Source organism: Onychostoma macrolepis, chromosome 09 (assembly GCF_012432095.1).
Source record: "Onychostoma macrolepis isolate SWU-2019 chromosome 09, ASM1243209v1, whole genome shotgun sequence".
Taxonomy (NCBI): domain Eukaryota; kingdom Metazoa; phylum Chordata; class Actinopteri; order Cypriniformes; family Cyprinidae; genus Onychostoma; species Onychostoma macrolepis.
Window position 1 is genome coordinate 16410314 of NC_081163.1, and position 27241 is coordinate 16437554.

The 27241-nt window shown below is 36.7% G+C and overlaps 1 protein-coding gene across 3 annotated transcripts in view; it reads left to right on the forward strand.

The window, feature by feature from the left end:
• Positions 1–27241, forward strand: part of LOC131547141 (diacylglycerol kinase beta) — a 145478-nt gene that overhangs the window by 69959 nt on the left and 48278 nt on the right. For all 3 annotated transcript variants that reach the window (XM_058787486.1, XM_058787483.1, XM_058787484.1), the window contains 7 exons: positions 498–596; positions 1721–1828; positions 1950–2023; positions 5941–6015; positions 11261–11346; positions 13811–13900; positions 16965–17125. In XM_058787486.1, the coding sequence (XP_058643469.1) occupies positions 498–596; positions 1721–1828; positions 1950–2023; positions 5941–6015; positions 11261–11346; positions 13811–13900; positions 16965–17125 (693 nt within the window). The remainder of the gene's footprint in view (positions 1–497; positions 597–1720; positions 1829–1949; positions 2024–5940; positions 6016–11260; positions 11347–13810; positions 13901–16964; positions 17126–27241) is intronic.

Genomic DNA, 27241 nt, shown 5'->3' on the forward strand with positions numbered 1-27241 from the left:
CCTGCACAGCCTGGAACATAACATTTATTTCCATGATTTACCATTTTCGCTGTTGTCCTCGCTTGTTTCTTCACAATACCTGCAGAACTTCTGATGGTGCGGCTGGCCTAGAACATGGGCGGGTATATGCAAATGTTGGGGGCGTAACTATTAGTGACGTCACAGTTACGTCACAGTCGGTGTTATGTTCTGATTCGCCTATTTTTCAGTGGTCTTTTTTTATTCACGAGATTTACATAAGAAGGAGGAAACAGGTATGTCATTTCCATGTACAGAACTCTTATTATTCAACTATGCCAAGGTATATACAGTTTTCCATTCTATGGCACCTTTAATATCAAGTACAGATCCTGCTGTCCTCTTTGTTCCTACCATTTAATGTCTTCTTACAAGGTCAGATTAGTGAGGATAAAACAAGTCACAAAAGATCCAGTCCATTCCAGTCTGTTGATGTGTCTTTCTCCACCACTCCTCATCTATATTTGTATGTTTTCCAGCTCCATAACAAGTGTGCGTCTAATGTGAAGCCTGAATGTGATGGTGGGCCATTAAAAGATCACACACTTCTGCCGTCGTACATCTGCCCTGTTGTTCTGGTGAGTTCAGTCTCTCCCACTGCACTCTTTTGATATGCTAAAATGCAAGGATCCCAGGACAATTTTTTCATGGGTGGGTCCTGGACGAATTCTTTCATGGGCCTCCTCTCTACTGGGACCAATGAGTAGTCTATACTATTTTTGGGGGGTATTGTAGACACAATGCAAGTCCTTTCTAGATAGTTAGAGGTTATTTAAATTTTAGAGTTATACACAACCCTTATTGTTGATAAATGTTAAGAAAATTGATGTTAATTAATGTAAATTGAACAAACACGCATCACACACCCGATGGTTGCAGGTGCACATGACATAACCATCAGAAAGTAGAGAATATTTCTCCTGCATGCTGCCATTGCTTCCAAATCTTTAAATATTTATTTAAAAAGCAATGTTTTGCAATGTCCGTCGCTTAAGTTAAAAAAAATTATAATAATTGAATTGAGGTCTGAGTTACATTGGCCATTGATTTTAGCCAGTTATTACATCTACAAGGAAGGAGAAATATTTTTTTAAATATATTTTTAATACATCTATCTATACATACCTTTATATTTATATATCAAAAATATTTTTATGTATTTTGGTTATTGTGACAGTGTTAATAAAGGAATAAAAGGGAGTTTTTGTGCACCCACTGTCACAAAACAAAACAAAAACAATTTATAGTTCCATTACGGTTACAAATGACTTCGCCAAATAATTTCCATGATACTTTTTTTCAGGATTACTTGATGAATAGAAAGTTATAATAAACAGCATTAATTGTGAAGTAGATTTTCAAATAGAAATAGAATTTTTTCATAACATTGTAAATGTCTTCACTATCACTTTTGGTCAGTTTAATGCATCCTTGCTGAATAAAAGTATTAATTTATGTATGCATATAAAGAACTTTGACATGGGCTTTATGATTGAGACTTGCGAACATGTCTAGTCTAACGACCTTGTAAAACGACCTGTAGAAATGCTAAAACATCAATTCTTTCTAAGTTAAAGAGAAATATAATGAAGTGAGACAGATTCTGAAATTGCATTTGTCTTGTCATTCTTATCTCAGATGCACATCTGTCTCACTCCGTCTCTGTTTGTTGATGTTCACTGTAATGTCTGTATATCTGTAGGACCGTCATTCTGCCGTCAAAAGAGGTGAAGGAGAATCATCCCCCAGTACCAGCCCTGAGGACACCGGCCAGTGTTTCAAGTTCACCGGTGACGGTCAGGCACTGCAGGTGAGTCCTCAGCAGACGCGCTCTGGGACTGCAAATCTGTGCAGCACACGTGTGTGTGTGTGTGTGTGTGTGTGTGTATGTGTGTGTGTTTGTAACCTTTTCTCCCTTTCTGCTTTTTAAGATCACCCCTCTGCCTGGGACGCACCCCCTCCTCGTGCTGGTTAATCCTAAAAGTGGCGGTCGGCAGGGAGAGAGGTAAACGTCTTTGAAGCTCAAACTGTTGCGTCATCATTTTTCATATTCTCCGACCTTGTACTGCTGTAATGGTTCCAATGAGGAGGTTTGTCAAACCATCTGAAGTCGGTCGAATCTGCATAGACATGTTAAACAAAAGTCCCACTCTTTTTCTTGCTTACTGGCAGTGTCCTAAATACCATCAAAGCTAGCAGGAGACAGTAATACTGTTTAAGGAGGAAGAATGTGGGTGTTGTTTCAGCTCTCACCACCCACCCAACGTCCTCCGGGAGACCGGTTTTGGGATTTTGTGCTGGCATCACCATAGCAACACAGTTTTAAATACCATTAATTGGCCGATTATCCTCCATTATTAGACATGTGCTCAAACAAAGACGCGATAACTGCCTTGACCCCAAAAAAGAAAGACCATTTTGGTGGTTCTTTGATGCAAACAAAGGAACAGAGTGGTCACCGTTGAATCATACTGTACTGAGTGTATTTTTCCACCATATTCACCCTGAGCAGCGTACTGAAAGCACATTGGTCGGGCTTGACACTTGGCTGCGTTCTTTTGTTCTTTGCATAGGGAATGAATGAATTCTTCAGTGTTGATAAGTGCTCAAATTATCACCCCCACATAAAAGCATAGCTTGTGACGCACCTCAAACTAACAGCCCATCTTATTTCTCTCTCTTCCTCTCTCTGTGTCTTTGCATACTAAAGGGGCAGAGTAGCTAACAGAGTTAGAAGTGAAGGACATTGCAGAGTCCTCAATAATCATTTTATTGCTTCAAGGTTATTGAGGAGCACAGTGTGCAATCTGTGTATGTGTGTTTCTGTCTTGCTTGACTTCATTGATTCCGAGGTTTGTGTGGCCTTTTATGATAATGGAATGATGAGGTTTTAAGAATATCATTCCTCCATATGTGTGTCTATCTGTCTTTTCAAGGAACAGTTCAACCAAAATGGAACATTCTGTCATCATTTACTCATCCTCATGTTGTTCCAACATTAGAGCTGCAACGAACAATCTGTTGATTATTTCTTTGATTAATTGGGGTGGCGGGGAGGCCAAATGTTATTTTTTGGATTTTAGAGAAAAAAAAACAGATTTTCTTATTCCCTTCTGTTTTGTTATTTACTTCTAAAATCGAATGGTGGTTATGCTTAAAATTATTTTTTATTGTTTTGACTTCTTAAAAAAAAAAGACTAACAAACAAATTTGATGTAACCAACAAGCAAAAATTCACAGTTTTGTAGCACAAGGAAGGACAGTTTGAATCTGTTCATTGTTTTTGATTAACTGCGCCAAATGTTTTTAATTTTTGTTATTCCAAATCCGACCCTATTTTCTCTTCTAATATATATAATACACTCATTGCCAAAAATATCGGCACCCTTGGTAAATATGATCAAAGAAGGCTGTGAAAATTAATCTGCATTGTTAATCCTTTTGATCTTCTTTTTTTTTTTTAAATCACAAAAATCTAACCTTTCATTGGATAATAAGAATTTAAAATGCGGGGAAATATCATGAAATAAATGTTTTTCTCTAATACACATTGGCCACAATTAACGGCACCCTTTTATTCAATACTTTTTGAAACCTCTATTTGCCAGTTTAACAGCTCTAAATTTTCTCCTATAATGCCTGATGAGGTTAGAGAACACCTGACAAGAGATCAGAGACCATTCCTTCATCCAGAATCACTCCAGACCCTTTAGATTCCCAGCCAGCTCCATGTTGGTGCTTCTTCTCTTCAGTTCACCACTCATTTTCTATAGGGTTCAGGTCAGAGGACTGGAATGGCCAGCAGAAGCTTGGTTTTGTGCTCAGTGACCCATTTATGTGTTGTTTTTGAGGTTTGTGTTTGGATTATTGTACGGTTGGAAGATCCAAACATGGCCCATTATAAGATTTCTAACAGAGTCAGTCACTTATTGATTTTTTTATCTGTTGGTATTTGATAGAATCCATGATGCCATGTGTCTAAACAAGATGTCCAGAACCTCCAGCAGAAATATTTTCAATTTTTTAGTTTCATCTGACCATAGAAGCTAATCCCATTTGAAGTTCCAGTCATGTCTGATAACTGAATATGCTGGAGTTTGTTTTTGGATGAGCTAGCAGAATTTTTCTTGAAACCCTCCCAAACAACATGTGGTGATGTAGGTGCTGTTTGACAATTTTTTTTTTTTTTTTAAGGTTTTCTGACCCCGAGACTATTTTCTGAGACCGAACTATTTTCTGCAATTCTCCAGCTGTGGTCCTTGGAGAGTCTTTAGCCGCTCAAACTCTCCTTCTCACCGTGCATTAGGACGATATAGACACACGTCCTCTTCCAGGCAGTTTCGTAACATTTTATGTTGATTGGAAATTCTTAATTATTGCCCTGATGGTGAAAATGGGAATTTGTGAAGCTCAATTATCTTTTATATCAGAAAATATATTCTTTGTTTTTTTTTCATTGCGATGGATGATTAAGGGAATTTGGGCTTTGTTTTCCCTCCTATTTATATTTCTGTGCAACAGGAAGCCATGGCTGGATCATTTCATGTTCATAATCACCCTGGAGTGGTCAAAATTGTGAATATGAATGGGAATATACTTCAGAGATATTTTACTCATAAGAATTTCTAGGGGTGCCAATAATTGTGTCCAACGTGTATTTGAGAAAAAAAACAATTATTTCATACTGATATTTCCCCCCATTTTAAATTCTTATTATCCAATGAAAGGTTAGATTTTTGTGATTTTTAAAAAAAATTAAAGATCAAAAGGATTAACAATGCAGATATATAATATATGGATAAAAAGTGATAGTAAAGACTTATATTGTTAGAAAAGATTTGTTTTGAATAAATGCTGTTCTTTTTAACTTTTTATTTATCAAAGAGTCAAAGAAAAAACGTATCACAGGTTCCAAAAAAGTATTAAGCAGCACAACAGTTTTAACACTGATAATAAATCAGCAAATTAGGATGATTTCTGAAGGATCGCGTGACACTGAAGACTGGAGTAATGGCTGATGAAAATTCAGCGCTGCGTCATAGAAATAAATTATATTTATATTAAAATAGGAAACCAATATTAGATATTGCAATAATCTTTCACAATATTGCTGGGGGTTCTGTATTTTGATCAAATAAATACAGCCTTGATGAACATGAGACTCCATTTAAAAAAAAAAAAAATCTTACTGATCCCAAACTTTTGAACGACAGTGTATATTATGTAAACCTACTTTTATTTTAGAAGCTATTTTTAACCAAAATTCAGAGTTTTGAAGCAGAAGGACAGTTTAAATAAGAATAAAATAAAATGAATAATTAATAATAAACTAATGTGTTTACCTGTAAGTGGAATTATTCTGAGGGAGTTCATTTTTTTCCCCCTGTAAATGGGACTTATATCCAGGTATATTTTATGATCCCAGTGTAGAAATGGATCAGTCTAATTCATGAACAGATCATTTAGAACTTTTGTGTGATCCGCATCAGTCATTCTTTGAAAATATCTAACATAAAGTTATGATTTGTTTATGAATTTAGCATTGCACTTCTCTCATGATCTCTCATGAAGGTACCAAGAAGAGATGGGATGCATGTCAATATTTTCTATCCATAATAACATATATGATATTTTATAGTGGTTTTTTTTTATTCTTTGATTGTCACCTCTGTACTTAACAATTTTGTACTTTACCAGGATATTCTTCAGAAATGAAACCTTTGTGTTCAATGAAAGAAGGAAAGTCATTTGGGCTTGGAATGACAAGAGGGTTGGTAAATGATGGCAGAATTGTTATTTTTGGTTGAATTATCCCTTCAAGCCTTTTATCATAATGTGAAGTTCACAGTGATTACGTTTAAAAATGTCATTCCTCTATGTGTGTCTTTTTAATGCTTTTCTGTTCTTATCTGTCTTCATCAGGGTGCTGCGAAAATTCCAGTACCTGCTTAACCCCAGACAGGTGTACAGTCTGGATCGAGGAGGACCCATGGCGGGGTAAGACTACTAAAAGCCACCATCAAATTTCAAAGGAGATATGTGCGCATAAAACATTTTGAGTCATGACAGGGAATTGCTCAAAAACAGTTTGACATTCTCACTGCTGTTTTGTTCTGGCATGGCTCCCTCTCTCTCTTATCTTTTTGCTTCTACAAACCTGCAATAAAGTGAGCCAACCTGCAATCAGCTAGTCTGAGAGAGGAACCATTCGCAAAGTGAAGCTGACTTTGAGAGACCTATAAGACATTTACTATGACTCAAGCAGCCCCATGCTGTGTAAATGTATTCATTCAAGCACTGAATGTTTTTCTGAGCCTATCGGTCACGACGAGGCTTCCTCTTTAAGCGACTACAATTTACTAAAGCCTCTTCAACCATACACCCCACATGTCTTTAACAATAGACCAACTCAAGGTCATCCAAATCCGTTTCAACAGTAGCATAGCAGTGAAATCTGACATATTTTATGAGCACCAAATTGGCATATACTCCATACTTATGTTTCAAGTATCATAGTTTTGCATTCAATTTTTTTAATGAAATAAATGCAAATGAGACCATTGTAGGCAATATGTTAAGAACAGTGTTGTGTTAGTATTATTTTATACTATTACACTATTTAAACTTTTTATAATTGTATTATTTTTAGGTTTTTTATTTCTATTTAGCTTTAATCTTTTTAGTAACTTTCGTGTTTTTGAATTTAAACTCATTTCAGTTATCAAGGTCTATTTTTATTCCTATTTTTCATTTATGCTTTTCATCAAATTTTTATATTTGATTTTATTACGATAAACAAAACATTTCTTGCAGTAGTTTGTCCATGCAGTGGATGAGTAGCACAGAAATAGTTTTAGTTAATATTATAACAACATTGATATAGAGCAATATATTTAGGATGGCACAGATTAGATCATTTGACCTCGGAAGAACTTGATGAGAAATCATCTTAACATCTTAAACCAGTCTAAGCTGGTTTGCTGGTCTAAATTGTTCTCCCAGCATTGTAAGATTGGCCTGTTAGCTGGTTTAGAGAGGTTTTGGCTACCTTTAGGCTGCCACTAGCTGGTCATGCTGCTAAAACTAGCTTGGCTTGACTGAAAAACCAGCATAAACCAGTTTACAGTAGGCTGGTTTAAGGTTTTTTTCCATCATGAATTTTACGTTCATATTAAAGTTGGCAAATCTGAGCACAGTTTGAGACATTAAGGTCTTTTCCGGGCTTTTTTCTCAAGAGAAACATCTGAGAAGCAGAAGACTCCGTTTTTTTTCCCCATTTATCTAACAGTTTAGATATTGGAGAGATTTCATCTGTGTTTTTTATTTGCTATGAGCTCTCACTTCCACTTTAGTGTACTATTATGCAGTTACACATTCTACAAACCCACTCAAAACGCATGAGTACATTCTGTTCAGCATCCTGCGGTTGTGCAACAGTGATTCTCATTCAGGAAAAGAGAGAGAGAGAGAGAGAGAGAGAAGTACAGAACAAAAGCTAAGCAATGGTCATTTCGCGGTAAAGCAGGCTAACCTTCTATCCCAGATCCCCCTCCCACCACACAGTGTTCTGTAGTCACGACTGGAGCGTTGCTCAGCCTGAAGAGACCACTCAGAGAGAGAGATTGTGACATTGCTGATTTCACTCATGGAGAACAATATGGACATATATCAAATGTTCTTCCTTAAGCACTTAGCTAATTTCTAAGCATGTAGATCAAGGGCAGCCTTTTTTGATGTGTCCTGGTAATGACTGTGCCATTGCTTGTGGTAACAGCTCTTCATTAATACAGAGAATTATTCAGAGAGAAAAAGCAACCTCAAAACATTATATATTTATATTAGGGTGGGAAAGCCACTAATTAAATACACTACTGTTCAAAAGTTAAGGGTCAGTAAGATTTTTTTTTATTATTATTATTAAGAAATGTGGTTTCGGATACATGAAATTGGTCAAAAGTAACAGTAAAGACATTTATAATGTTACAAAAGATTTCTGTTTAAACAAATGCGGTTCTTTTGAACGTTCAGTTTGTAAAAGAATCATAAAAAAAAAAAAAAAAGAGAAGCAGCACATCTGGCTGCTGAAAATTCAGCTTTGCCATTACAAAATAAATTACATTTTAAAATAATAAATTGTTTTCAAAGTTGTTTTGTTGTATTTTTTTGATCAAATAAATGCAGAATTGGTGAGCATAAGAAACATAAGCATTACAAATCCTACTGACCCCAAAGTTTTGAACAGTACTATTTAATAAAAAGTTAATAAACAGTACTGTTTAAAATGTATACCTTACCTCTGTTTGATTTAGATTTTTGAATTCACTTTATTTGAACATAAATTGACTTATTTTTCTATACTGCACTTACACTGCTGTTTAATGAAGATGAAAATTGTGACCCTGGACCACAAACCAGTCTTAAGTCGCTGGGGTATATTTGTAGCAATAGCCAAAAATGCATTGTACGGGTCAAAAGTTTTGATTTTTCTTTTATGCCAAAAATCATCAGAATATTAAAAGAACACTCCACTTTTTTTGGAAATAGGCTCATTCTCCAACTCCCCCAGAGTTAATAAGTTGAGTTTTACCGTTTTGGAATCTATTCAGCCGATCTCCGGATCTGGCGATAGCGCTTTTAGCATAGCTTAGCATAGATCATTGAATCCGATTAGACAAGTAGCATCGCGTTCAAAAATGACCAAAGAGTTTCGATATTTGTCCTATTTAAAACTTGACTCTTCTGTAGTTATATCGTGTACTAAGACCGGCGGAAAATGAAAAGTTGCGATTTTCTAGGCCGATTTGGCTAGGAACTATACTCTCATCCCGGCGTAATAATCAAGGAACTTTGCTGCCGTACCATGGCGCAGTGATATCACTGCACCTGCGGCGGCATGGTATGGCAGCAAAGTTCCTTGATTATTACGCCGGAATGAGAGTATAGTTCTTAATCATATCAGCCTAGAAAATCGCAACTTTTCATTTTCTGCCGGTCTTAGTACACGATATAACTACAGACGAGTCAAGTTTTAAATACGACAAATATCGAAACTCTTTGGTCATTTTTGAACGCGATGCTACTGGTCTAATCGGATTCAATGATCTATGCTAAGCTATGCTAAAAGCGCTATCGCCAGATGCAGACATCAGCTGAATGGATTCAAAAACGGTAAAACTCAACTTATTAACTCTGGGGGAGTTAGAGAATGAGCCTATTTCCAAAAAAAGTGGAGTGTTCCTTTAAGTAAAGATCACCATGAAGATATTTGGTAAATTTCCTACTATAAATATATCAAAACTTAATTTTTGATTAGTAATATGCATTGCTAAGAACTTCATTTGGACAACTTTAAAGGCGATTTTTCCAATATTTAGATTTTTTTTGCACCCTCTGATTCCAGATTTTCAAATAGTTGTATCTCGGGCCAAATATTGTCCTGTCCTAACAAACTTATTTATTCAGCTTTCAGATTATGTATAAATCTCAGTTTCAAAAAATCGACCCTTATGACTGGTTTTGTGGTCCAGGGTCACAATTATGTCATCATTTACTCACTGTCATGTCATTCTAAACCTCTCAGACTTTATTCCCTTTGTTGAACACAAAGGAAGATATTTTGAAGAATGTTGGTAATCAAAAAGTTTTGGTGATTATTGACTTCAATTGTATGGATTGTATATGTTCCACAGAAGAAACTCATAGGTTTGAATCTACATGAAGGCGAGGAAATGATTATAGAATCAGTTGATTGTGTTGCTCTGGATCTAAGGCTTCTGCTAAATGAATAAATGTAAATATAATGCTGTGTATCATCAGTACAGCTTCACTATTAACACTGCAGATGAATCATCTGAGAACAAACCACTTCAATTGGGTTATATTCTTATCTGATCTTTCTTCTTTTCAATCTCCTGGTCATTTCATTTTAAAATTTCCGAACTGATGATTGACACTCAGGGGTCTGAGTGGAGATCAAAAGATGGAGAGATGAAAAAAGACAAGTGTGCTCTTTTGTTAAGTGTCTGCGCAGAAGAGGGCCACTCTTGCAGCTTTATATGGAAAAACACACAGATTGCTTAAGTAACTGTTCTCCGTTGCCCATGACATTGGAGAAAGAATTGTTTACGCAAACCGCATCTCTACAACAGCAGCCTACGTTGCCATTTCAAACAGACTGGCACTGGTACATTACAAATTTATCTGGAACAGAGCTCATTTAGTCAGACTGAAACACGATTCCAGCTCAAGCCTGTCCAGAACCACACAGCCATGTTCCACTTGTGTTACTCAGCTATTGAACTTGAGTGGACATCCATGTTGAGGATGTTGTTGTTCTTGACATAGTTTGAGAATTTTCATAGCACTACAGCAATATTCCCGAGAAGGTATGAAAAACTGGGAACTGCTTGAATTGACAGTGTTTTCATGGTTAAGGTAGTGGCACATTTACTCGCCGCTTTTGCTCCTGTCCTGCATACATAAAACATGCTGCAGTGTCAGAGCCTATCAAAACAAGTTACACGGTATAAATTTTTCACACACTTGTGTGACTGCTTTGCTTGCGTGTGATGCTCAGTGCTATAGCAGATCCCACATGTGTCTGTATACGCAGGATATGTTCCCCAGGCACCCGTGTGCTGCAGTACATGCTCCTGACCAGCAGAGAGTGATATCTTCTTCAGCCTCTGTCCTGCTGAAGAAGTCTTCCTATCCTCTGTCCTTATATACAGAAAAAGAAAAATAATTTTTTTTTTTTTTTGGCAGTTAGCTGTTTCTGCTTCTGTGACTCCCATTTGAATTATTTATTTATTTATTTATTTTTGTCTTGGCTGAGACGACAAGTTTTATTCATTGAGTGCTTGTCTCACAGCTCAAGGCCAGTTCACAAACAAATAAAAAGTGAACAAAGTTTTGGGACTCAAACTTTAACAATCAAAAGTGTAGAAACAATGTGCCAAAACAGCTTCAGTTTAGATGTTTTGGCGGCTCAATGAGTTTTTCTCCCATGACACTGAATAAAAACAACACAAATCTTCTGTAACATCCTTCAGATCAAACATACAGCACTGAGTAGTAAACTGTGCATTGCCACTGGGGAATAGTGTGAATGCTGTAAGATTGTTGGGTAGGTTTGCATTGCTGCAGTGTTGTCACTCCACGGGATCACTTTAATTATAGGACCAAGGAAAGCTTTCATGCAAATACATGAAGGGCACCATCTCATTGTTTTTATGTCTCCAAGGCTCAACTTTTTTCGAGACGTGCCTAATTTCCGCGTGCTGGCCTGTGGAGGCGATGGATCAGTGGGGTGGATTTTGGACTGCATTGGTGAGTACAGATCAGCAGCAGTGCTTTCCAGAGCTGTAATAATTAACATTGTTACATGGACTTAGAAGTTTATATGGTACATGCAGAAGTATCACAAACTCGCATTGGCATTTCTCACACGACAGCACTTCAGCTGCTCTGTACAGAAAATAAAATGATTTCTGGTTTGCTAAATATCACTTTCGTCTTTCAAGATTAGTTTTTAATGATGTGACTAAAGAAAACGCCTTCATTTGAGATACAGGTCTTATACTGACTGTCTAGTTTGATTGCACTTTATATTTCCTGCTATTTTGCATCTGCATTTCTCCCAGGAGATCAATAAAGCATGTCAACCAATTCATCGACAAAGATTCGAACATTAGGACATCCTTCCATGCGGTACTTGACTCGAGGCTGGCACTTATTTAAGGCACATATAATCATGACGTTTAACCATCAGAAAGATTGTTCACAAATCATTGTTTCTAGGAAGCGCATTGACTCATCTGTGACCTCTTTCATATGAGTGAATGCAGGATAACAGTGGAGATATAATGGCCTGTCTTTCCCCCTCCTGACAGCTGTATTGATGTTAATGGACGAGCGCTGGAGAGGAACATGTGTGGGCGGTGGTAGATATCACCGCTAAGTGCTGATTTAGAATCAGCTTGGTCTCCAAACCTCTGGCTTGAAATTGCAATTGGCTGATGGTACTGAAACCTGAACTTGGATCAGAAGCGATGTGCTCTTTATCCCTTTAGAGACTCTTTAGCCTGGCAAATTGAGGAGGACAGGGACGTATGTGGGAGTTTGTCCTCCTAACAGCCCTGAAGTGATGATTTAGGAGCAGCTTTTGAATGAGAGCCGCTCTGCGATCAGTCCTTGCTTGTTGTTCACCCACACGAGTTTGTCTGGTATTAGAAAATGTCTGCTGCTGACGATTACTCAGAGAGCCCCTGCGGTTAGACAGTACATCACGCCATACGGACCAGCACCGAAAACAACGTCCCCGCAGTCCCTGTGCACATAGCAATGAGCCACGCAGGGACCATCAGCGTGAGGACAGAAAGCTACAGTTCATCATGTTGCTTCCCTTCGGCAGATAGCACACACTGCTGTTTGTCTCAGAACAAGAGAAACAAACAAATTTATTGTGAGGAATGATATACGTTGATGCATGAAGCACTAGCCAATGTTGTATGCCTAACTTCAGTGCCTTTAAAAGGAGAAATAAGATCAGGGGCCAGTTTCTTAAACATAGCAACTATGTTAAGACTGTGCCTTAAGAACTAGTCTGACCACTAGTCTGTCTAAACTATTAGTCAGCCAAGAGGTAATCAGACTTAATTTTTGGATTTAAATTAGACCATTCTCCTTTTTTATAACCGACTTTAAAAAGTTATGAGCGGTCTTAAAGAAAAAAATTAGACGACTAACTTTTTAAGACCCAGTCTAAGCGTTTTATGCAACTGGCCCCAGGGTCTTCAACCAGGCCAAGGAAGTTTAAAAAAGTGTAATATGTAGTTCCATATTAGTGCATTTACTTTACCGTTTGAAAAAAAAAAAAAAGTTTTTAAGAAATTTCTGCTTATGATCAGCAAAGATGTATTAAATTGATCAAAAGTAATTTTACAAAATATATCAGTTTCCAATAAATGCTGTTCTTTTGAACTTTCTATTCATCGAAGAATCCTGAAAGCAGTGCAACTGTTTTCATTGATGGCACCAAATATAATATGATATAATCACGTGACACTTGAAGACTGGAGTAATGGCTGCTGAAAATTTAGCCTTGCCATCACAGGAATAAATTACGTTTTATAATATATGAAAATGTAATGACATTTCACAATATTACTGTATTTTTAATTAAATAAAAGCAGCCTTGATGAGCATAAGAGATTTCTTTCAAAAACATTCAATAATCCTCAACCTCAAACCTTTGAACATCGTTGTACATACATGCAAATCATTAAATATAATCATAATTTATGTCCAAGTTAAATATGTGCTTTACATTTATTTTTACTTGCAGTAATACATTTTAATGTGGGTTGAAAATGTTTTGAAAGAAATTTAGCTATTTGAGGTATAATGGTATAACGCATAATTACTACTTTTTTTTTTTCACAAAAAATGAAATTTAAAAAATATATATTAAAAGGAGAATGACCCCCCTACAGCACTGCTGACATCTTTTTTTTTTTTTTAGCCCTGAATGGCACCAAATAAAATTGAAAAAGTTTTCTAACACTCCCCCATGTTCCATCATTAAGCCAAACAAATAGTCCCACCCCAAATGTACAGTGAAATGTTGAGCCAGTGTTGCTATATCAGGCCGCTGTGCAATGTTTTGAGCACCACAGAGCCCCATTGTTTACACTTTTCAAGGAACTCTGCACATTAAACTGGAATAATAGAGAGTGTTTTAACATGAAAATGACACACAGCAGCTTTAACAGCTCTCTTTGTTTCTCAACAGATAAGGCCAATTTTGCTCGGCATCCACCTGTTGCAATCCTGCCGCTGGGTACCGGGAATGACCTCGCTCGCTGTCTGCGCTGGGGTGGAGGTGAGGAATAAATAAGAGACTGTCCACCACCAGTTGGAGGGAATTACTAAAGGCCTTTGAAATGAAACTTAAAGGGCTTTCCTTCATGGAACCACTCGAGTTGAGATTAGGCTTTGAATTCTTTGAATCTGAACGCAATCCCGTATAAACCCTTCAAAAGGATTTTGAGACTGCTTTCTTTTAAACATTTCCTCTCACACCCCCCAACAGAAGGTCAGACTGTAATAACCAAACTTGATTATAGTTAGCTGAATGCACCAGTCACATGAATGAAAGAGCAGGATTTGTTGAGACCACACTTGAATTCAGGAATTTGATTCTGTAATCTTCATCACACAGATGACCGTGACAACACTTGCCCAGTTAAACCAATTAAGTAAAAACCTAAAGGGATAGTCCACCCAAAAAAGAAAATTCTCTCATCATTTGTCTTCAGCACAAAAGGAGAACTCTTGAATAATGTACTGGACCAGTTTGACCAAACAGTTGCTGGTCGCCATTGACTTCTATACCAGCAACCAGCATTCTTTATTAGTGTTCAGCAGAGTAAAAAAACTCATACAGGTTAGGAACAACTTGAGGTTGAGTAAATGGCGACACGGTTTTCATTTTTGGGTGAACTATCCCATTAAACTGGTTTATCTTAGTTAGACACCAAGGCAACTTTTCAAATTTTAAAATAAGCTGAAGTTTTTCAGCTGTATTTACATAATTTTGTATATTTAATTTTATTTTACCTATATTACCAAAAATAATTTTCAGTAGTTTTAGTTAATAACAACAATGTTAAGAGGTGGTTTAAAAATGAGTTCAGTTAGAGTCATTTTTAACTAGAGATAAATAAACTATTCTTTGAGTGTATATATAGACTGGCCAATCATTTGCCAACAAGAGACCTGTACTGTTTCATTCCTGTGTGATTACATATGCTTGTTCTTGATTAGATATGTGGGTTTATTCAGTAGTTATGATGGAATGATATGCATCAGTGAGCCTGCATCTGCTTGTAAGACAGGTGTGGATGGCCTTGTACAGGCTGCTGAATTAATTGGCCTCGTATTAGTGTTTCCTGTGTGAGCATGTGTGTGTGGTTTGTGCAAAAGGGTAAGGTTTTGCATAAATGTATTCTTAATTTAATTTGGATGTTAGGCTGTTTTTTTTCTCTCCATGTGAGTTGATTGACTTTGAAACACGTGTAGCACCTGTAGTCAGTGCATGTGAGCGTCCGTTCATGTAACGTTCGACTGGAAGCGTCTGCGTGTCTGGTTTAGAAAGGCAGAGTGAGCACCTGGGTGTCATCACATGTGATATTTCGCTCCTTAGGTTGACTGGCAGGAGCCAGTATCCCCCCTGACTCACAGCATGACGGCCATCGTTAAGAGATTATGGCAATGTATCAAGTAGACTCTGTAGACTCAGTAATTGCAGTTCGATCACCTCAGGGAAACTTTCTAAGGATCCCTTCATGTCATTTGGAAGGGTTGCCAGGCATTGACAAAGTCCTCTCAGGTCATGGTGTTCATCCCCTTGATGTAATGCAGTAGATAATTTGAATTAATCTTTTTTTAATGTACATTGCCGTTAAAAAGTTTGAGGTCAGTAAAATGTTTTATAATGGAGTCTCTTATGCTCATCAAGGCTGTATTTATTTGATAAAAAATACAGAAAAAAAAACAGTAATATTGTGAAATATTATTGCAATTTCCAATATTGGTTTCCTATTTTAATATACTTTATTTCTGTATATAAAATTAAAATTATAATTTTTTTTCTGTGATCCGGTCTACAGTGTCACACGATACTCAAGTAATCATTCTAATATGCAGATTTTTTTGGAACCTGTGATACTTTTTTCTTTGATTCTTAGATGAATAAAAAGAACAGCATTTATTTAGCAATATAACAATGTTTTCTAACAATGTAAGTCTTAACCATCACTTTTCATCCATTTAACACATCCTTGCTGAATAAAAGTATTAATTTCTTTAAAAAGAAAGATAAAATTGACTGACCCCAAACTTTTGAATAGTAGTGTATATTGCAACACAAAATTTATATTTATAAACACAAAATTTCTATTTTATTTAAATAGTACTTACATTTTATTTATCAAAGAATCCTGAAAAAAGTATCAAAGGTCCCAAAAAATATTAAGCAGCACAACTGTTTCCAACATTGATTATAAATCAGCACATTAGAATGATTTCTGAAGGATCATGTGACACTGAAGACTGGAGTGAAGTATATTTTAAAGTATATTAAAATAGAAAACAGTTATTTTAAATTGCAATAATATTTCACAAAATTACAGTTTTGGGGGTTTTTTTTCTGTATTTTTGACCAAATAGATACAGCCTAGATGAGCATAAGACACTTCTTTAAAAAGCATTTAAAATCTTACTGACTTTTGAATTTTAGTGTATGCATACAAAAAAAAAAAAAAAAAAAAATTGAATGTTGTGGTCCTGAAGCAGGCATTACCCTACTCTTATTCACCAATATAAAATGAATGAATGATTTTCGTACATTTTCTATCCATTTTACAGAAACAGTATTTAAAGCTTATAGTTTTGATTAGAATACATCACATCCAGCTTGGCGGTTGCATACGGTCTTGTTTTAGCACACCTGAAGCTCAAATTTCTGAAAATTTGGTGTATATATATATATATATATATATATATATATATATATAGTCAGAGCTTCTGTAGTACTCTCCATTGGAAATAAACTTGTCGTTTGTCAAAGCAAAGGCTGCTTTATACTGTCACAGCATTGTGTTACCTAGGCAAGTTTAATCATTTGATCTTGCTGTGCTGAAGTTTTAATTAAGCCATGTTAACCTTGGATTTGCGATAATGCGAGTCTTTCATTGTCACAAGTAGAACAAAAGTTGAATTGTGCTTGTTTTATTCTTCTTTTCTATGTGTGGACACTTGCACACACTTAGATAAAAAGAAGCTTTTGTGCTTTTCTTCATGTGTGTGGCTGCAACAGCAACAACATCAGTTCATGTCTTTATATGTTACGTAGGTTCATGCAGTGTCTGTGTTGTGATTGACAGGCTATGAAGGAGGCAGTCTGGTCAAGTTCCTCAGGGATATCGAGCACAGCACCGAAGTACTGCATGACCGCTGGAACATCGACATTGTCCCTGATGATAAGGAGGAGAAGGGCGACCCTGTGCCCTACAGCATAGTGAACAACTACTTCTCCATTGGAGTGGTGAGAACATATACTACACTTTTACACAAATTATTACAACTCAGAGAGACTCAATATCAGAACTCCTGAAAGTTCCATATTATTATATTATATTATACCTCCTCCTTCTATCCACACTTGTTCATCAGACGAAATCTCTTACTCCCCATTATGAGAGTGTACTTTTACCAAAGCCTGGGGCTAAACTGCTAAAAGTAATTTGAGATTAATTAAACGTTGTTTTCTCATGTAGCATTAGAATTAATTAGAATTGTCAGGGGAACAACAACATGTTCAAACTTTGCTGATGTGATTTACTGCGTCTGAAACAGTTTCATGCCTGTGACTCGGTGTATTATTGCACAAAATTCTCCTTCTCACACACAGTTGCTTAGCAACCCTCTTCTGTTCAAATGTTATATCCCATGTTGTTGCTATAATCAAGCACTTATTATCAGAGCAGTTAAATGTCGATTCAATATGTTTTTTGTTGTTTTTTTGACAAAAAAAAAATCTTCCTTTCACAGAGTAGTTACATAATCTTTTCTACTTCTTTTTATATACCAACTTGAGGCAGGTTATATAACAAATAAATAAGTGTTTTTTTTTTATGTTTTTTGCCAGATGGATAGATCTTTCTATTACTGAAGTTACTGATGTAGAAGTTGCTGAAAAGATTCAGAACAAAATTCAAAGATGCACGAGTGAATGCCAATGAGGTTATTTACAGATCGGGCTAAATTTCTGTTCATTCGCTGGCACAGTCTGGCCACATAGGGGCCAGGTGAGTCTCCATGAGCCTGTCGTCCTCCCCTTGTTTAGCTAATGATTAATTTCTGTCCTGTTTTTAGAACCCGTCACTATAAATAGTAAGTCTGCTTTCATTTCTGAAAAATGTCCAATATTCTATTATAATCAGCCGAATCCCAGGTGTGTTGGATGACTGCTGTTTTATCTCGCTGAAATGTGCCAAGTAGTCAGGCCACATTTAGAATGGCCAGAAATAGTGACGCGACCTGAAACAGGCCACCTGACCTGGTTGAAATGGGTGTGAAGAGTGGCAGGAAGCACATACAAGCTTTACGCAAGGTGGCATGGAGGAATGCGCCACTGCTGTTATGCAACTCGGCTTAGTGTCCCGCTGTCTTTGTGTTCATCAGCCAATGACACGGACCACATAAGAGTTGTTGTTGGGTTGAACAAATAATAAATCTAGCATTCTAGCTCTGTAGGATATATAATGCATATGTGATGATTAACAGACCTCTGTACCTGAATGTTTTTGAAAGAAGTCTCTTATGCTCACTATTTATTTGATCAAAAATACAGTAAAACCTGTAGTATTATAAAATATTATTAGAATTTAAAATAACTGTTTTAAAATATATATCAAAATAGAAAATGTAATTTATTCCTGTGACTTATTTATGATAAATAATATGCTCTAAAATAATTAAGACGTGATGGTGAAAAGTTTGTGTGGTCACACTTTATTTTAAGGTCCAATTCTTGCTATTAACAAACCATTAGCTACTGCTTTTTCCTCAATAAACTCCTAATTTGCTGCTTATTAATAGTTAGTAAGGTACTTGTTAAGTTTAGGTATTGGGTAGGATTAGGGATGTAGAATATGGTCATGCAGAAAATGGTCTTTATAAGTACTAATGAACAGCAAATACATTAATAATAGGCAATAAGCAACTAGTTTATAGTGAGAATTTGTCCCTATACCAAAGAGTTGCCAATTGAAATACAGAAACACTGCGAAGACGCAGCTGTTTGTTCTGGTCAGGTTTGTGTCAGCCCATCTGATGATACAGTGTGGCGGTTTGAAGAGGCTGGGTAACGTGAAGGAGTGCTGACTGTGAATGGACAATGGCCTATACTGTGAACCCTGAGTCTTGTGATGGGGGTGGACTGACTGTGCCATGTGGGTCCTTGCGTGGCTTGGCACTAATGCTACTTCTCACAAGACAGCAATATATTAAAAACTGTCTGGTGAGTTGGATATTTTCTTTTAAGCTGTAGTGTCTCATTTTTGGATTTTAAAAATACTGCGACAACTAAAAGACAAGACAGTTGAAAAATGCTCAAAAATGAACATTCTGTCATTTGCACACTCCAAACCTGTATGACTTTCGAGAAATGTGCCCATACAATAAAAGTCAATGGAATCCAATGTAGTTTGAACATTGTTCAAAATACCTTCTTTTGCATTCTGCAGATGAAAAAAAAGGTTTGAAAACATGAGGGTGAGTAAATGATGACAGAGTGTTCATTTTTGGATTGAACTATCCCTTTAATAGCCCTAAAAAGTGTAAACATCCAGACATTGCTGTATTTATTGTTGTAATTATGTTTGGTGGTGCTAGTGGCTTCTGCTTTAAACTATTTCAGATATGAAACTCTGTCATATCATAACTGACTATTCATGAATGAATGATAGCAGCGCAGTACCTAATAATGCATGCTTTGGTTGCAGTTGATTGGATTTCAGTATGATGGACTGTTCTGAGGATGAAGGCAATATTGTAGGGGGCCTTTGGTGTCTGAAATCACGATGCTGTGGTGTATGGTGCAGTGTGGCATGGCACTGGAGCACAGGGACAGGGTGCTGCGAGTCCAGGAGGACAGGACAGATGGCTCCGCATTGGGCGCCACTGACACCTGAGTAAAGCAGTGCCGTGACTCATGCACTGATGTAATCATTAGTAATGCTGTTTCAGCCTTCAACATTTTCCAGTCACTATCCATAGAGGTTGCCATGGCATTTGTGGTTTTCAGGCCGCTATCACCAGGGTTATGTATTTCATCATTTGTGACATTCAGAGAGCTCATTTTCTCTTTAGCGAACTAATATCCATGTGGAAAGAAATATTATAGGTTAGATATTATATATTAAATATTATAGGATAGTCCAACCAAAAATGAAGCATTAACTCATCCTGATGGTGTTCCAGATCTATATGACTTTCTTGCTTCTGTGGAACTCAAACAGATTATTTTGAAACATCAACGGTCTCTTTGAGTCCATATAATGCTAACTAAGGAACCCTCAAAGGTGACGTTTCAAAAATCACTCTTAATGCACAAGATTTAAGCACATTGTGAAACTTTTGTGAGAAGTGACAATCATCTGTGCTTGCTCATCACTATACGTGACATCATGTCATGCTTCATAGTAATTTTGTATGATATACCAGCAGGTTACGATTTGTGAAAAAAGCAGAGGGGGGATGCTTTTGAAAACTCTTTTCTCCCCAGGGTAAGGTTATAGCCCAGGGTTCCTCAATAGGCGGCCGCCGAGAGAAAAATGTTTGGCCCACACTAATTTCAAATAATGTGGCATGAAAATTCAAATGCATCATCAGAAAGCAACATTAACAGATTTTTAGTTTTTCTGTATCTAAATGCAAAAATGTTCATAATTGTTTGAATAAAAGAGACTACTGGGGGAAATAATCTGAATATTTATCTTGTGACTATCTTGTGACTATTTTAACAAAAGCAACAATAATAATTGTAGTAATATATATATATATATATATATATATATATATATATATATATATATATGGCCCTTGGCTTGGTATTGTTGGCAGAATTCGGCCCTCTGCGAAAATTAATTGAGGAACCCTGTTGTAGCCTAACCCAGTGGTTTTCAAACCTGTCCTGGAGGGACATTTTGCATTTCTCCCTCATCTAACACACCTGATTCAAATCATCAGCTCATTAGTAGAGACTGCAAGACCTGATTTGGGTGTGTCTAATAAGGGAGACATACAAAATGTGCAGGGCAGGGGTGCCTCCGGGACAGGTTTGAAAACCACAGACCTAACCTAATGTTAGTGTAATCTGTTAACAACGTACATCATAAATCTGTCTTTTTAGGCAAGTAAATGGGTGTCACGTCATGAAATGTTTTTAATATGACAGAAACGGAATTTAACGTGATCACAATTGAATAAAAACATTGTAAGTTAGGCCTATTAATTGTAATGATTTCATTCCCCCAGTGATTCAAACAACGAATAAATTATATAGAGAAAGCGAGCAAACAACAGTATAATAGGCTAATATTCCGGCTGCTGTCTGTATCTTTAATGTTAATTAAACAACAACAAAAAAAGAGAAAATCATGCACTGATCTTGACTGACTAAATTTAATAGCTTTAACAAGTATCAGTGTATGAATGTTTAATTCATACAATTAAGACTATGCTCTGCTTTACTTTTTTAATTTGATTACTTTATTCAATGTCTGTTTTATCTCTTACTTGAATACAACTGTTAAACAGACCTGCTGTACCTAAAACACTTTATTTCATTTATGTATTTTTGTTGTTTTATTGTATTTATCCTTTTGTTTGTTGCTGGCATCTCTGTTATTTAAGGCTGCCCCCTAATGGTCGAAAATTGTATTAGTCGCTTAGTCGCAGAAAAAAAAAACAGATCGTTAATGGCTGGTCTATGGAAATATAGTACATCGGGCAGGACATCCAAAAGCTCACCTATCATTCATCGACCTCCAATATGGCTTTTCATCTGAAAGATGTATGTAGTAGCAACTTTACATGGCCGCTCAATCTAATGTTAACCTAGAAAAATGTGCGCTTTTCAAGTGTCTGTGCAGAGTGTGGAAGTGGAACAGCAGTGCTCACTGCAGGACAGATGAGCGCCAGTGCGGTCACTTGCTCCTAAAATACTCATTTTTTTTGCTCATACAGATAAGAGTAATACATCTTTCGAATCTGTAAAGACGTTTATTTGTGTGCACTCACAATGACAACAAAACATTGCACATTTTTTTTGTGCGCACTTGAGCACTTATTTGGCTGTAGACAATTAAAGGCTCATTATTATGATTTATATGGTTTATTAATAAACGTGCGACTAATAGTTGACTAAAATCTTTAGTCGAGGGCAGTCCTACTGTTATTATTAATAACAAAGATAAAATAACAAAAATGACTGTATCGTGATATAAACACACTGGTCAAGTGAGAGCTTTTTTTAATTAATAGATAAAATAATGAACTATAATTTCCATGAAGGTCATCTATAATTTAATTACTTTTCCAGTTGTTTTATGTATTTGTTACAGTATCGGTTCAGTAGTAGTATCGAGATATTTTAGTCAGGTATCGTATTGAAGTAAAGATTTTGGTATTGTGACGACATTACAGTGTGTTGGTGTTTATCTCAAGTGTGAACTCTTGAACCTGCATTTGACAGTTTCCTGGAAGCAATTGTTTATAGTTTAAAAATGTAAAATATTATTTTTCTAACACATACTTACAGTTTTTCTTTAGAATTGATTCATCAACTGGGGTTATGGATTATGTCATGTTTGCTTTGTGTGGTTTTTGAAGCGTCAACTTTGAGAGATGTGTCCATACACAAACTGAATTTCTGAGTGTGGATGCAGGAGGGAAGATACTGATGTGCAAGGAAAGCAGGGCTGGAACTAAAAATCTGCATAGACCACTTCCTCTGGGTTTCTCTGGGCAGGAACGGGACAAAGTCTTGCAGAAGTGGGACTAAAAAAAATCCATCCCACACAGACCTAACAAGATGCTAACAAGGCCATGGGGTTTGATTCTAGAGAACAAATTAAATTAATCAAAATGATCTACCAAATAAATGCATTATTGATTGCAATGGTGCTGTTTGCTGGCTAATCAATGAAGCTGAAGAGCACAAATCTGGACACAAACAAGCTGCAAACATACAAATGTTTTAGGAAAATGTGCACTAATTGGGCAGCTATCATTGACATGAATGAAAACACTTTCTCCAGGTATGATAGACTTCTTTATATGAACCTTCACCCCAAACAGTACCAGTTGATAGTGGAGGGCAGTGCTTCACATCCATGAGAATCTGATTTCTGAGACATCTTAGCATGGCATTGCAATGTGATCCAGTTCACCCTGGAAAGAATCCTCAGGAGGAATTAAGGACAGCAAACACACCTCGTCAGCAACCATTTAAGACGTCTCTCCATGTACATCTCCAGGCCTGAGAGATGAAATCGAACCACCTCTCTTGACATCAACAACTTATTTGTGTGAGCCTCTCACCCTCCCTGTGGTGATGGTGTTTGGAGAACTGCCCTGCTGCCATCATGTTCTCACTGGTGTGGTATCATGCACACCTTCATCTCCAGTGACACATTCAGTTCTGCCCTGGGACAGCAGTACGTTATTATGCTTCATTTTGAAGACACGCTGTCCCACTCATTTTTAAATAGTCTCTCTGCTAATTAAAATTACATTTGAGAATATTTCCTTCGTGTTTCAGTGTACCCTTTCACAGACTGTAATGATGCATTTCCACAGTTATTAACCCTGTAAAGTCTAGTAACCGACCGAGGGAGTGACAGCGAATTTGACATCTTTCTCTCTTCTGACCAACATAATCTATTTTTAGAAATGCTTAATGCTATTTTGGATTTTTCCTTTTGCTATTTGGGCAAATGGGAGCACAAAAATGGGGGGCCGCCCCCCTAAAATAACGGTAGGGGAAACACTGAAGTTATCTGTGTCGTCTTCATTTCTCCCTCTTAGTGCTGAAATAAATACTATTTGGCTTGCTACCGAGGCAGATAACATGGCTAATTAACTAGCTAACGTCAACTAGTTTCCTCCCTCACGTTACTTCACAGAGTGGGGAATATCAGACTAAAGTACTACATTTCTGCGATTTAGTACAATAATTAAATTTAGCTGGTATCATGTCTATAATTTTAAACCTTCTGCCATTGTTTACATCTGTTCAAAATCACGGCATTTAAAAAACAAACAAACTGCTGGCTCTCAGGTGTCTTTGCCACTGTTTGAGTGTTATATGGAGAGAGACTGTGTGTGTGTGTGTGTGACACGCTCGTGCTCTCTCCTTATGTGTATGTGCACACATCTTTGTACCTCACCGCTCATAACTTGGACTGAAAGATGAATGTGTAGAAAGTGAGCATGTCTCCAAAAACCTTGTTGAGCTGCAGGTTTAATGACTGCATTTTTGTTTTTTTTGTTTTTTTACAGAAAATAATTCATTTATGTTCTGATTATTGTTGAGCTGCAGGTTTAGGCTCACTTAAGTGACTGCACTTAATTTAATTAACAAGAATTCAATTATTTATTTTAATTATTTAGCCTGATATGTTTACTAGGGATGGGTATCGTTTACATTTTATCAATACTGATACCGATATCGATACTGCTTATCGATACCTGTACTTATCGATACTGTTATCGATGCTATTTGGTGCAAAAAGATATGATGTGGAAAGTTATTTTAATACTGCTGAATTTTAGCAACTGTATTAAAGTTCTTCAGTCAGCAGTGAGTTATTTTTCTCTTTGTGTTTTATTTTATTAACATTTAAATGAATAGTTCACCCAAAAATGAAAATTGTGTCATCATTTACTTTCAAGTTGTTTCAACCTGAATGCATTTCTTTCTTCTGTTGAACATAAAAGTTATTTTGAAGAATGTGGGAAACGAAAAAGTTGCTGGTCCCCAGTGACTTCCATATATATATATATATATATATATATATATATATATATATATATATATATATATATATATATATATATATATATATATTAGTGGTGGGCATAGATTAATTTTTTAATCTAGATTAATCTCACTGTAATCTTGGAATTAATCTAGATTAATCTAGATTAAAATGGCTCATTTGAATTCTGCCAAGTAGATCAGAATAAGTTCACTACTAGTAGTAAACAACTAGCAGTCATCAAGAATTTAATATTGATAATAACATTGAAGACATTGTATGATTATTCCTTAAAGATAAGGTTTTAATAGTTTTAGTAGTAGTAGCCTATTACGTTCTGCCCAATGTCTTCAAGTGAAACCGAACTTTTATTTTGACGGGTTGCCGTGAGGATAGTTTTTCTCAAATGAACGCTCGAGTGCTCATGAAGTGACTCTCAGAGCAGTTCTGGAGATGTTGTTCATGTATTTATGTCCTCATTTAGTGAGACGACAGACGTTAATATCGCCGCAAGCGCCACGCGGCTTCTGTATGAGTAGTGAACAAACCCGCGTCTGCGCCATACATTAACACAGAGACACACAGAAGTCATATTTAAATAGACGTTTTGCGGCTTAATATTTACAAATAGGATTGGGAGTGTGCTCACTTGTGTGTGTGCTTACGTTTGTTTGTTTGTGTGTGTGTCTGTGTGTGTGTGTGTGTGCGAACCGGGGCGGAACTCCGCTGTGCGCGCGATACAGAGAGCTTGACCATGTAAGGTAGAGACAGAAATGACTTGCCGATTTCCATTGGGAAGCTTCTTAAAAATAAATTTTCCCTGAAGCAAACCTGGCGGCTTCATAGCTGCATCCATGTTAGCACGCATACACACAGGTTCAAGACTCGTTCTCGCCCCTACAGTGCAATTCGGCTAGGTATACATCCGCTAAAATATCAAGGTGAAAGTCATCATAGCTTGCGTAGTATAGACCCAGCTCCCAACCCAACTTTGAGAATAGATTAACAGCGATATTTTTTTATCGCCCGATAAGAGTCTAACGATAACGGCCCACCACTAAAAATATATATATATATATATATATATATATATATATATATATATATATATATTCTTTTTCTTCTTTTTTCCTACTATCAAAGTCAGTGAGGACTAGCAACTATTTGGTTAACCACATTCTTCAAAATATCTTCTTTTGTGTTCAGCACAAGAAAGAAATTAATACAGGTTTGGTACAACATGACAGTGAGTAAATAATGACAGTATTTTAATTTTTAATTTTTGGGTGAACTATCCCTTTAATGACAATTGGCAGCATGTTCAGTACTGTCCCTTTAAGAGCTGTGTGCATCCGTTTCAAATGTTTACTTTCACTTTAGACAAAACTGTTTTTATATGTAAACCTTGTGTGTTTTGACAGTATTAGCGCAATCAGACATCAACTAAGATAACTAAGTAATCAGGTGCTGTTTGACTGGACTTTTAGTGAATGCACGCTTCAAGTGTACGCACACTGAATGTGTCAGAACGCGCGAATGAAACGTTTAACCGGCAAGGCTTTGCACACGCAAATAATGTACTTTTGTGATTGTGAATAAGTGCAGTGTCTCGTGAGTGTAACTCTACCGCTGAATTAACATTTGATGTCAATGTGTCTCGCGAGTTGCAGTTGGAGCTGGAGCCGGGAGACATAGTAAATACAGCGCATTGCTTGAGGTAGATGTTGTTTTGTTAGTAAATGTTTCATTATATTACTTGTGTTGCCTCCTTTGTTCACTATTGCACTACTGCATATATTGCATCTGACAATGGTGTCGCTTAGTTTTGTAACGTGAGCCCACACTTCCTAACGTTTCACTGCACGCAAACACACACCGCGCATGCACACGGATATCACACGCACATCGAGCAAGCGTTGGCCTTGGCCACATCATTCAGTGAAGGAAAATGACAAGCAGCAGCTTCTAATTCGCCATTAACATTGAAGTATACGAAGATAAAACAACCCAAGTATCGATAACAGTATCGTTTGTCCTGAAGCTTATCGGTAGTCCGGTATTGACCCAATAACGCACCGGTCCAAAAAAATACCGGTTCTCGGTACCCATCCCTAATGTTTACTGTTCCAAAATGTTCTATATGTTTCTTAAAAATAAAGTATATTGTGTTCAGTGGAAAAAAAGTTTTTTACCCAGACATTTAAAAATAACATTTTAGAGCTGTAATCGCAATACCGTCAGGTTATCATACCGTCAGAATCTTATACCGGCCCATGCCTACATAAATGCAACAAATTGCCCCCGTGGGTCAGAAAAGTTAAATGTGCTATCACTCAGCCATTGTATTGCAAACACTCTATTAGATTTATGGTGTGAAAAACTGTAGAAATGTTGTCAAACTTCTGCTTCTGAGAACTTCAGAAATGTGAAAGGGGCCTATTCTGTCATATTGTAATATGGCTGTGCTCATGCCGGTGCAATAGGTAGCTAAATAAACAACCGTTTGATTTATTCAATCTTTCAACCTTATCTATGTGATAAGAGTGTTTATTTTAGAGCCTGTCAGTCTGTGTATGTGTGTGTGTGTGTTTGTGCATGTTGCATATGTGTGTGTT